At 55.8% G+C, this 12,566-nt stretch overlaps 4 protein-coding genes across 4 annotated transcripts; 3 read left to right on the top strand and 1 right to left on the bottom strand.

The window, feature by feature from the left end:
• Window positions 1-1,932: 1,932 nt before the first annotated feature.
• L226DRAFT_474467 (uncharacterized protein) lies at window positions 1,933-3,030 on the top strand (the record flags this gene model as incomplete). Its single annotated transcript, XM_067676599.1, has 2 exons — window positions 1,933-2,224; window positions 2,408-3,030. Coding segments are annotated over 2 exons (915 nt in total), but the record flags the coding sequence as incomplete, so codon positions are not given.
• A 1,567-nt stretch (window positions 3,031-4,597) lies between these two features.
• On the top strand, window positions 4,598-5,110 carry L226DRAFT_474463 (uncharacterized protein; the record flags this gene model as incomplete). Its single annotated transcript, XM_067676598.1, has 2 exons — window positions 4,598-4,953; window positions 5,011-5,110. Coding segments are annotated over 2 exons (456 nt in total), but the record flags the coding sequence as incomplete, so codon positions are not given.
• A 3,773-nt stretch (window positions 5,111-8,883) lies between these two features.
• On the top strand, window positions 8,884-9,585 carry L226DRAFT_474462 (uncharacterized protein; the record flags this gene model as incomplete). The annotated part of the gene is made up of 2 exons (XM_067676597.1): window positions 8,884-8,974; window positions 9,023-9,585. 2 exons carry the CDS (start codon window positions 8,884-8,886, stop codon window positions 9,583-9,585), a joined length of 654 nt encoding a protein of 217 aa, XP_067528318.1.
• Window positions 9,586-10,486: 901 nt separating this feature from the next.
• L226DRAFT_527660 (uncharacterized protein) lies at window positions 10,487-12,207 on the bottom strand (the record flags this gene model as incomplete). Its single annotated transcript, XM_067679149.1, has 6 exons — window positions 10,487-10,676; window positions 10,775-10,869; window positions 10,918-11,198; window positions 11,269-11,556; window positions 11,665-11,707; window positions 12,067-12,207. The coding sequence occupies 6 exons, from the start codon at window positions 12,205-12,207 to the stop codon at window positions 10,487-10,489; spliced, it is 1,038 nt and encodes a 345-aa protein (XP_067528317.1).
• Between the last annotated feature and the right edge of the window lie 359 nt (window positions 12,208-12,566).

Genomic DNA, 12,566 nt, shown 5'->3' with positions numbered 1-12,566 from the left:
GACTCGAACGATTTCCTCTGCGAACCGGGGCAACGCGACGGAAACTGTGTCGACTGATCTAGAGGTATGACTTCAACAGTATACTTATTCGCCTACTACCTCTAATGATGATCAGTCGCACACTGCATCTCAGCCCAGCATACCCCCTGAACCTTCCACCTCCACGTCGCCTGAGAAATCACAACACTCGGAGGCTGCGCAAGCTCTCCTTGACAGAATGGCTGCTTACATAACCTCTGTGACGGGGCAGCCGCCGAACGTTCGAGACGGGTCGGGGCATGCACCTCTCCCCATATCAACCACACCTACTCGACATTCTCTGCGCTCACCTGGTGGATCTCTAAGTGCGATACCATCGGTAACTAGTGACTTGGGCTCTGGGCAATCCACGGGCAAGGTGGAATCGCCAGACGCTACAAGTCTGTCCCGCGTGAGTGGCGTTGCTTTCTGCGATGTGCTATCTTTGCTAATCGCACAAGTTACAGGAGCCGTCCGAACACGAATCAGTCTCTGTGTCTGCGCTTGCCACTGACGAGTGGATGGATCTTGACCAACCGCCTCAATCAGCCTCCTTATCGCGCACTTCTACGACAGATCACGCACCGATGTCAATCGCTCCTTCTCAAGCCACAGGGCCTCTGGTTCATGAACGCCCAGGAAGAGGAAGTTCTGGATCTCATGTTGCTACCGAGCACGGTAGAGCGAAGTCTCGCAATGCTAGAGAACGGTCGGCGAGGCAGGCGACGGCCAGATTGCTGGAGGTTGAAATTCCTCTGACACCCTCGAATCGAGGTAAGATGCCGGGTACAATGCCAAGGAATTCCGACGTGTCTTCCGATGAGTCCTCACGCACGGTGTCACCCACGCCGTCACGCCCGCCGCCACCCAAGCCAGCACCCAAGCCAGCACCCAAGGCGGCACCCAAGGCGGCACCCAAGGCGGCACCCAAGGCGGCACCCAAGGCGGCACCCAAGGCGGCACCCAAGGCGGCACGCACGCCGCCACGCACGCCGCCACGCACACCACTCCGCAAGTCAGCACGCTCGCCGCCACCCAAGGCGACTCCGGCAATGACGGACCCTGGTTCCCACAGTTCGGATGGGTCGTCTTCTGAGACGACTACTGGCAGCCGCACTCCTAGGGATGAGAGAGACATGTCCAAACCTGGGCCGATGGGCTCTGACGGAGAATCCGCCATGCTGCACACCCAGGGCGAGCAGCAGAACTCCGACGACGAGGCCGCTATCAAAGTCGAGTCGCCAACATCCGAGGAGGAATCCGCTGTGTTGCATGGTGTCTCCTCCATCCCACAGACCACGGCGGAATCGCCGGGGGGGTTGTTCGACGACGTCCCCACGCCGAGGCCCATGCGGCCATATAAGCCCCCCAAGTCTTCCCACTCCTCTCGAGTCCCTCGCCCCGCCGCTACTGTTAACAACCACCCGCAAAGGGCCAGGGAGACGCCTTCAGCTGGCCCGTCGTCTCCAAAAACTCGCACATCCGACAGTGCTAGGAATGCCGATGGACCGGAGGTAAGTATCTGAAAGCTGTTCTGTAGATGATCAACGCATCATATCTTCGCATTAGTTTGTCACCAAGGCCGATGTCAAGCTTCTCAAGATCGCTATCGAGGGGCTATCGACAGAGATTCGCTCTATCAGCCAACACCTTAAGCGACACAGCCATGAGGGTGGCTCGTCCAGAGGCGCAGCGACGGGCCCGTCCAAATCGTTCCGGAAGGATGAAGAACAAGATGGCAGTGACGATGACTATGACGCAGACAGCGAGGAGGTTGAGAAACTAACCCTGCCCGCCCGTGCTAGGTCATCTGCGCACAACCAACTAGCTGTGCGTCGCAATTCCCTATGACTTGCGGCGAGACATTAACCCTTGAGCTCTCAGGCCGATGTACAAGCTCATGCATTGAAGTTGTTGGGGCGAGAGCACAAAGACTCTCCCTTTCTGAAGCGGACAATCCCAGATCCCGCGCTCGTTCGCGGCTTCGATCCTAACGAGGGTCCATGCTGCACTGCGAAAAAGTTTTGCATCGATATACTAGGTACTCCGGCATCGACGTGGAACACGTCCGCTACAAAGGTCTTCGTCCAGGACTTCTTGACCGTTCCCCAACACGCATGCCGGAACCGCAAGAAGGTGCACGCCATGTTCCGCTCTCATATCAAGACTTTACAGCGGCACTTCAAGAAGGTCGGGATGGCGAAAAGTACCAGCGACGACGAAACCGATGACTCCGACGATCCCGACGACCCTGACGGCAGCGATGGCAGCGATGGCGGTGACGGCGATGGGGAGAATGGTGGTGAGCCAGCGACGCAGGCCGCGACGAGTTCGAAGCGTACCCCAAACGACATCTGGTTCGAGGATCGCAGCAAGGCTAGAGGCAAAGCTAAAGGCAAACCGACTGAAGGAGACGCCGGCGACAGATATCAGCGCAAGTATACTGTAAGAAGGTTGATCATGCGTGCTACCGAGTGGCTAGCTAACTTGTCTATCATGCAGCTCTTCCAACGTCGCTATGCCATAGTGACTCGCTACCGTATTTTGCGGCCTCACATCAAGATACTGCAAAGGCTTGGCGTCAATGGTATGAGTTCTGATGAAGAAGAGGAAGGCGCACCATTCGTTCGCTATCGCGTTCTAATCAAGCCATGGAGAAGTGAGGCGGTGACTAAGTTCTTACGAGCCCTCGATGCCCTGCATCGCAGATATCGTAAGACAGGTGGCTCAGGATCCAAGCGCGGCTCTCCGCCCCGTCTGCGATGTCTGTCTACTGAAGAGTCTACGTCCAAAGAAGTTCCAAGGCTTCCTATCAACGCCTACAACGAGCGCTGGTATTCAGAGCAGAAGGGACTCAAACGGGATGACATTGCTGCGCGCCCCACGCCTTACAATTTTGACCTCGACGTGGCTGTGATTCAGTACGTACTTCGCAGCATCGCACAAGCCTGTCCTACCACGAAGACTGACCTTCCTGCCGCGGCAGGGCGATTACTGGTTATGGTGAAGTGAAGATGGGTGGCTTGAGGTTTGTATGAGCGTTCGGACTAGCTGTTACATATCATGTACAGTTACTCTAGGTGCGGGTCTCGTTGACCGCTCTGACTTCGCTTCATGACGGTGTTGCCTGCTGCCCCGCCCATCGCAAACTCTTCACCCTCCGCGCCCTCGGGACGTTGAGTCCCCGGTTGACTCCGCGATTTCCAGTCTTACTCTTCTGACGACATTGCGGACTGCTCAAGCGCGAGTGGAGGCTGTAGGAGCCACCGCGAACTTAACGTTGAGGCCAGCGCGCGCGCGCGGGGGACAGTAGGGTGACTGCGACTGCACGCGGGCAGGACAGGGAAGACAGAGAGACCAAGAAAATGACCGCCTCCCGCACGAAGAGATGAGCGAGAAACATGCCGCGGACGGGGATGTCGCCGGAAAGGACAATGATATTAAGGAGCTCGTGAAACTCAGGAAGGTAGCGCATGGACACATCGCAACGTGGCTGGGGAGCATTGATGCTGAGCCCTGGGCCCTGATCATGAGCAGAAGGTACGCAACTGTTGTTGCAGTGGAAGCAAAAGACGGATGAGAGGCACAGACAAGCGCTCGACTCGCTCGCGGGCCTCACGTGATGCTGTACTCGAACGGTCGAACTTACTTTAAAGCTCCCTAGAGCTCTATCTTCCACCACATCGCGGCAACACACAATCCGATACATATCCACTACCTCCGTTCTCGCCTGCCTACCTCCTGCCCGCTGCTTTCCTATCCTCCATACGGCCGTTGTGAGAGATGCCGATTTCCACTCGTTCCCAGTCGACCCAGTTAAGAAATGGCAAGCGACTGCATCGTCAAGGTCTCGTTCCCCAGAAGAAGAGAGGTACGTCAAGCCATATAGTTTTTACACCTGCGACGTACTTAAGATTATATCGAAGCTGCGATCGAAGCTGCGCCGTCGCAAGCAAGCCATGCCCTGCTGGGGAGCCGGACCACCTCCACGAACGGTTCTTTGGATTCTGAGATCACTTCCCAAATGAGTGGGATGGATCGGAGTATGCATGAACAAGAGAGAGCAGTGAGCTTGAGAGAGATTACAGTGAGTGAACGAGAGCGTGTCATCCGTGAACAAGAGCGTGCCGTCGGTGCACGAGAGCGTGCCGTCGGTGAACAAGAGCGTGTCATCCGTGAACAAGAGCGTGCCGTCGGTGCACGAGAGCGTGCCGTCGGTGAACAAGAGCGTGCCGTCGGTGAACAAAAGCGTGTCATCCGTGAACAAGAGGATGCCCTCAAGGACCGAGAGAAGGCCTTGAATGCGCTAGAGAGTGCCATGAATCGACGTGAGAGTATTGTGAGCAGAAGGGAGACCTCGGGGCAGAGGATTTCGTCGGATCTGCGAGAACACCTTGAGGCACAAATATCGTGCTCCCTGTGCGTACTGTACATTGGTTCACTAAGCCATTTTCACTGATCGTATGCCTCCGTTTCAGCTGCCACAAGGTCATGTAAGTGAACGAAATCATGGCAGCCCAAGTTGGCCATGTCGTACGAAGTGCTCATTGACTAAATCTTATCCATCGAATATGACAGGGCCGCACCTTATTCTCTCAACCATGGGCGATGCGGACATGCCTTTTGCGGCACATGTCTGCTGAAGTGGTTCTTCGCCGCCTTTTCTCGAGAGTTCCGCCACTGGATGGAACAGTTGAGGTGCCCACTCTGTCATGCAGTCCTTCCATTCATCCCCCGTTCTACTCCTCGTGAGATATCCACCTTCCCCTTCGTCCCAAACCGCTCCACCGAGGAGGTCATCAAGTCTTACATCACGGTGCTGAAGAACATTGCCGATAATCATGGTCCCAACCAGGGTACTGAAGAAGTTTGTGGTGAGGTCAAAGAATGGGCGGAAGGGAAGCCGTCCAGGATTGATTGGGAGAGACGAGAATAGTGAGTACCCTTAGCCACTCCCATCATGCTGAAGCCTAGCCGCTAACTAACCAACAGCTATGGAAGAACATGGATGGAAGAACTTTTCGAACGGTGGCCCTTACTACAAGCCGACGGCTTCATCTTCCGGAAGAGTCTGGTGGAGATAAGGCTATAACGTCGGCCTGCTTGGTCACTTGAAGTAGGCTTTCCTTCCTTGAATCCTCACCTCGGGCATGCATATAGTACTTCTCTGATCATCTAGATAGTCTGTATACAATCCCTTCGAATTCCCGTGGCAGGTGTCAGGTGCACCTACTCCCCGACGGCGTCTGGTTCCTTCAGCCCGGTGTACTGGTCCTGGACTATATCTGCGTGCATAGTTCCGCTTCTGACTGTTATGTCTCTGGCTCGTCCACTTCAACGCCTTTTTGTATCATAGTATACAAATCCTCCAAGTGTCGATATATCGTCAAGTAATGCTCATCCTGGTGCGAACGGCAACACGGACCCCGACAACGCCTGGAGGAAGCAATGCGTACCTCGTGTCGAAGGCGTCTCCTCGACTTGCTGTCTACCCACCCTGTTCTCTTAACTCAGAGTCAAGTACGCGGCACGGAGGGTCCGAGGTCTCCGAGTCTCTGCTACAGCGCATGGAGCTCGGAGATTTTCTGAGAGAGGCAGGGCATCTACGAACGGGGGAGTTGACGATAGAATATTACGTTCAAGACGACATGTGCAAGGCGAGGCGGGTATGACCGACGGCTAGGCCTGCGAGCGCATCTGATCGACCTTGTTGAACCTCCTGGCGTTGCGCGCCACGGACTCGGAGATCTCACCCGGCCATCGCCACGACTTCTATCACAGCGTGACCCAATATGCGATGCGAGTGCACGGTGCCACGCCATGTAGGAGTCTTGGCTTTTCCCGCTTGCAGTTGCTTACACCTTTGCTTCTAGCCGATACCGAACCGCTGAGTATATCAAGATCATTGAGACCGCTCTTGCCGAGAAGATGGGCGAAGAGAAACAGCAGGGTCATCCAGCGAGGAGTAGAACAGTGCAGTATCGGTCAGTACGATAGCTTTTTGTATGGTCTGCGGTCATGTTGATGGGCTGTTGCAGCGAAACCCTGCTCGACGACATCGAAACCACGTCAAAGACGAGCCCTGGAGCTGCGTTGCCACGAGTTCCAACAGGGCGAACTACAACGCTGGGTCTCCTTGAGGGACGTGTACCTGACACCTCTCGTATAGCAAGCCGTCTGTCGCGCGAAGGATGCAACCTCTGAAGAAGCGACCGCTCTGGTCAAGAGAGAAGTTATATAGCAACTTTGCGCGAGGAAACCGAAGACACCGGCTCTGAGGACAGCGGTCTTCCCCCAGAGCACGAGGCTCCCTATACGAGTCACTTTCTCGATCGAGACGTACAACTCGACCTTCCCTCGTTCTATCTCCCAGAAGTTCAACAACAGGCCCCCCCTCGCGAGGTAGTTGAATTCGAGGTCGAGTGCCGCCAAGCTGAAGCAGGCCGGTGCTCGGCGACTTGCGTACCGCGATCATCGGGGCCGAAGCCCTCAAAATGAAGAGGTTTGCTAGAGCAAGTCTCTTACCACTCAGCGGGCGGAGGCGCAGATTCAGACGGCGAACAACAAGGTTCGCCGCTTGCTCTTGCCCAACTCGGGGGTGTCAGATCACAGGACGAACTTGACAACGTCCTTCTTCCGCAGCGAACGGTAGACGGGATCCCCCTTGTCCATGCCTAGTGCGGTGAGCAGCACCCATTTGCATCGGTAGAGGTTCGCTGCCCTCGCTGAGTGGTGAATATGGGAGAACAGTCCCTGACCAATCCCGCTCACAAGACCTTACGACGATGGTACGCATTGCTGTCGTCTCACCTGCACACAACGCTGACTACTATTGGCACAGCTCGTCGTATCCATTGGTTCCGCGCCGGCATCATCCGTAACCGGTGGCGGGAGAAAAATTTAAATCATCCTGGAAGAGGATATGAGACGCTGCATTCTCTTCTTCTCCCTCCGGGTTTGGGAGAGTCATGCGGCGGAACGCGACAACGATTGCGACGCAGGTGGAGCGGCGTACGCGCGCAAGTAATCACAGGGTATCTTGTTGGCCGTACACGCGCTGAAGCATCAATCCTTGCAGGCAAGCCTTCACGCATGTATGGCTTCTGAGAATGTGCAAGCTCCACTTTGAGAGAGCATCACCTTGCAAAGTATGTCCGAAAGTTTCATCCTAGTCACTCACAGAACTAATGCAGCGACAGGATTCCGTCCACCATGAAGACGAGCAGCCGGTTCTAGGCTGATTATGGTGCACTGCCAGGAGTGGGGTCTGCCTCCCAATGGACCGAGTAAGTAATGTAGAGTAATGCTGCTGCACATGTAGTATACAGCTCGGTCGTATGATGATTCGTCGGGGCGCACGACTAGAACACCCCTTCACACGAGGCACACGTAATTACACAAGATACGCGAGATCTCGTGACCGCGTCCGGTCGGAGGTAGTTCAAGTTAGACTCCCACCCACGCCCCCCGCCCACTTCCAGACAAATCTTGGTTTGCAGTTCTGTGAGCGTGCATCCTCATACATCCCTTGTTTTCTTTTGGCTGACCCCATGCTAGCATACAGGGCTTCAAGCTCTACGGGCCACCCAACACATGCGGAATCTTGGTAAGTTTTAATATCGTCCTGCGCGCGCGACGTGGCATGCTGTGACGTGGCTTCGTCCTTGTGGGCCCGGGCGTGCATGCCGCGATGCGTGTGGAGGATGCGTGTGATTGCTCACTACTGACTCACTCATCGAACACGAAGCCCTGAACCCCAATGTCCTCAGGACGGTACGTTCGACTGCGCCAGAAGCGGCAACACGCTGCTGAGGATTCTGTTGCAGACGCGTAGTGGGCGCGAGTGGGGCGCGTACCTCGGGGAGCCAGTATGCGCAGTAACAGACTTCGACATCGTCCAAGCAATGGTCGATGCCATGGATGAGTACCAGGCCACAGCGCCGGAGGACTTCGCGCTGGAAGGTGCGATCAATGCATCGGCCGAAGCCTGCGCCCTTTCGCCCTCATCCTCGACGCCATCGGATGTGCGCACTGTCGTTGATGACCGCGTCAACTGCGCTGTTGCTTGCGAGGCATGGACTCGCCCGCGCACCCTCCAAGAGAAGATGGAGCGCGCTCCAGAATTATTCTGGTTCTACCGCGACGCGTCCCCCGCTGCGCGCGCACGCACCGCTGAAACGTCGAAGGAAATTTTTCAGAAGAGGGGGCACAGGAACAAGAAGCGCAGCGCAAAACGCGCAGCGTCAGCAGCTAAAGAGGAGCTGCTGGGATCCATTAAGCGGTGCGCCGTGCGACACCACCAGCACCTGCTCGTCGACTGTGCGCCTGCTAGTCAGACAGCGACTGATCCGTCGCTGGTGGGGATTGGGGAACCCACCAAAGACAGCGGGCCCATCCGCACCTCCTGGTCTCTGGATCGTGCGAACGTGCCTCTAGCCCAATCCAGCCAGATTGGGCGGTTGCTTCCAGTAATGGAGGAGGATCGTCAGCACGTCGGCCTTGAAGACCTTGCCAAGCACAACCTGAAGGTGCAGGAATGGGACGGACGGTAAGTCGTCTTCAAGTCCCAAGCCTTTCGGCGCTGACGAAGTCGTACATGTACAGGCAGTCTCGACCAATTCTGACCAAGGAGGGTATAGTGGCGGGCGTACTCGCCGGGCAGCCAGATGGGTTCGCTGAGGCCAATGAGATCATGCAGAAGATCTGTGAGGAGCTCCTCGAGGTCTTGCACTTCGATCCCAAGGAGGAGAACCGCCGTGGCCCGCATAAGAGCTGCATCACAGGCCTATCGCTGGGAGGAGGACAGCCGGTGAGTCATCATGGCTTGCTATGCGCATCATATCTGCAACTTGCCATCAGTACCCCATGAACCTCTCCCAACACTCCGCGAATGTCGAGTGCATCGACGCACTCAAGAAGCACAAGACCTTCGTGCGTGTTGCAAACTTTGCAAATTGTACGTCGTCAATCACATCATGCTTTTTAGAGACTGAGCGATGAACAGTCTCGCTAGGCATGTTTGCCCCACGCGTTCAAACACGCTTCAGCAGCACGCTCGACGCTATTTTGGAGCGCGACCACAGGCTGAGGCGCAACTTCCCTAATAACGTATTCGCTGCAATGACCCTAAACTTGGGCCCGCAGACGGTCACGTACCGCCATACCGACAGCCTGAACGTTCCCTGGGGCTGGTGCGCTATCACCGCTGTTGGGGATTACAATTCCAAGAACGGCGGACATCTCATTTTATGGGACCTGGGCATTGCGGTCGAGTTTCCACCCGGTTCGACCATCCTCATCCCCTCCGCGATTCTGCGTCACTCAAACGTCGCGCTGTCAGAAGGCGAGCGCCGATCCTCCCTTACACAGTACACGGCAGGTGCGTTGTTCCGATGGCAGGAATGCGGATTTCAATCCGAGGCCAGCTTCAAGGCTCACGGTGGTATGCACCAGCGCACTGCGGAACAAAGATGGCAGGAGGGTGTAGACACACTATGCCATTGGGAGGAGTTGCGTTCGGCAATCGAGCGGCGACTGTTGGGACATTCTGCCGCTTGCTTCCAATAATATGATTTATCGCACTGTGTAGTACATAGACGTGAGCATACAGAAAGACGCATGCAGCGGGGAGAAAAGGGCGGGGACTGAGGTACGGACGCGGAACTTTAGAGTGCGCCGCCGTGCCTGAAAGTTTCGGTACCGGCTTTCTTACAGGCGGCATGGTGTGCGACTGCGGCCGCGCAGTAGTTCTCTCGGTGTGGCCGGGCAGGGCCAGGATATTGGTGGGCGCGGACAGGTGGTGAGCGCTGTTGGGTGGACTCGGTGAGAGTCTGGAGGACCTGGACAGGTCAGGCTGGGAGGCAGAACGGCGGCGGAACGGGAGATAAGATGGCGGGGCGGGAAGATAGGCGCCAGCCCGCCCTCGCGGGCGCGTGGGCGCTTCCGGGTGTCCAGGCGCAAACGTTGGTGATGGCCAGCACATCAAGGTACTTAGGACCAAAGCAACGTCGTCATGCGGTAGCAAATACATGATAGTCAGTGGTGACAAAACACGAAGCCAGTACGTGGAGCGGTTCTGCGTGTAAGTCGGAAACACTTCAGGCGGGGTTTACATATGCATGTTCAACTGTAGATGGCTCCAGATACAACGATACTACTTGGCTAAGGTATGATACAATAGCTAACACAAAGCGAGATGGACGTAACCATATGCATGCCCAGTTGCGAGACCTTACATATCATGACATGTTCGCGCGCCGCTTCAGGCCATGCTGTACAAGGAGCCGTGCTGACAAATCAAGCCCCTCATGAGCGAGGCTCTGATCCAATTTTTCGAGTAGTGCGTCTGGAAGTTGTCCAAGTGCCCTTATCCGAGCGTTGTCATTGATTCCGACGTGGATCAATGCGTCAGCAAGGTCATCTTTCAACCCTACCTCGCTCAGAAAACGTCCTACCGTGTGCGCGACGTTCACTGTAGAGTGAGGTACGTCGGCAGAGTCTCTGTCGGCGTGAGAACATGAGGGAGCGATCGTTTCAGCGGGTAAGCTACGTTGGGCGTTGGTAGAGTCGGTCGCGGTCGTCGTCGGGGATAAACGGTGACAGCCTCCCATGAGATGCATCCTGAGGTTATGCAGGCTTTGCCCAGGCCCGCTGACAGCCTGTTATATGGTAGAACGCTATTCAGCAAGAAAGAATGATACGACCGATGACATATATACCTGCCTTTGGTGGATCGCAGAGGCGACATTCAACACACCATCGAGACTTTTCCTTGTCGTAGAAGACTTTTAGCCGGGCGGTGGCAAATGATTGCTTAATATCTTCTGCGGCGTCTTCAAGCCAAGACGGCATCTAGTGAGGCGTCAGCAGTATGTACGCATGCGGAAGAAGCGCACTCACGCGCGGCGAAGCCGAGGTGAGGTTGGTGGAAGCCGAAGCCTTGTTCTTGGTCTCGGGCTCCTTGCCTTTGCCTTCTAATGTCTTGCCGTGGGGCAACATGACGTTGGATCCAATGTTGCGACGGGGGAATCTGGCATTGTTCCCGCGTATGGAAGATGAATGTTCGTGGTCGACAGTGGTATAGGTGTTTTCGCGATCTTCCTCGTCGTCATGGCGTACGGCGTTGGGCTCACGTACCGGGCGAAACTTAGACCAACCTGTAGACGCGGGGGTTCTGGAGCCTAAGAGAATATAGTGGGTACCGATTCAGGGAACATATAGGGAGAGGGTTGCGGAGGAAACAGGACTTACGATTGACTTGAGTTATTCCAAGTTGTTCAACTCGAGGTGACTTCCGCGCTCCATAGGTTTCGTCACCTTCCTCAAACTCTTCTCGAGGACGTTTTCGAAGTGAAGATGTTGCCAGATCGTACCCCCCGTGAGTGACGGGCTCCTGGTCGGAATTCGTCTCGATCCGGTGCAGAGTCGTTTCTTTCGTGGGCGATGGTTCGTCTTCCGAGCTGTAGATGTATGTTACGCCTCGCGCGGGTTCGTCGTAGTACGAGTATTCGGAACCGTTCATCCTGCTGTTGACCGGACCTGATATCGCAGCAGGTACTCAAGAAGGGGGAGGATGCAAGACACCATGGCCAAGAGTCAAGACATTGCCGGGCGAGACGCCTATAACGGGCAGGCGTCTATGCCCACCTACCGCAGCGCTAGCCAGGGCCTTACCGCAGCTATTACGCCCCTACCGCATGCATGAGTCAGATGCTTTCGGTGCTTCACAGTCGCTCACAACCTCACTCCTCGGTCCCGCTTTCCACATCCGACAAGTCTTTGCGACGAAGTGATGGTGCCCGTTCGACACATCACATACATCGCATCGGGCAACGACAGGCAGTTGTCATCCCCATTTCCATGGAGGCTACTCTCAGTAGCTCAAGGTGAGTTCTTCGCCATTGATTGCAATTGTCAAGCAACGATATGTTCATTTACACCAAACGTGTCACGTCACGCTCACGCCCAGGCGATCAGTGCTCAACTTGCACCCTGTCCAACAGTCTAAGCCGGAGCCGTCGTTGCGCACGGGCGTCGGAGACCACCCACACCACCCGCGCCGCTGGAGCTGATGTCACCACCACCGTAAGTCCAAGGGCCGTTCATATTCCGCCAATCTTTCTGAATGGAGGAATGAACATGTAGGGAGCCAAGGATGGCAAGGGGCGACCTCCTATCCGACGTCGTCATGGTGCAACCACCATAGCTAACCCCTGCCTTGGCCCACGCGGAGACGACTCGCGCGTCAGGATGACAACAGGGGCCACTTGAGCATCAGTAACTCTGGCGCAAACCCGGGAACATGCCCGGAGGATTCCCCCCGAACAGGGACGGTCAGCGAACTCGTCAGTTGTTGAAGTCGTCTTTGACAGTCGCAAGCGGCCCAGGCTCGATACCCCGGTGAGTCATCATTGTATCCTTCGTAATGAACCCACTGACGTGCCATCGGAAGGCCGTATTAAGAGCTGTACGGCAGCTCACGCGCATTGTGGACAAGGACACCGCTGGCGATACTGTGGTGTGTCATATGGCTATCTACATCTCCTAGA

Source organism: Lentinus tigrinus, assembly GCF_003813185.1.
Source record: "Lentinus tigrinus ALCF2SS1-7 unplaced genomic scaffold L226scaffold_101, whole genome shotgun sequence".
NCBI classification, from domain to species: domain Eukaryota; kingdom Fungi; phylum Basidiomycota; class Agaricomycetes; order Polyporales; family Polyporaceae; genus Lentinus; species Lentinus tigrinus.
Note: the sequence above shows the minus strand (reverse complement) of the source record. Positions and strands in the feature narration are given on the sequence as shown.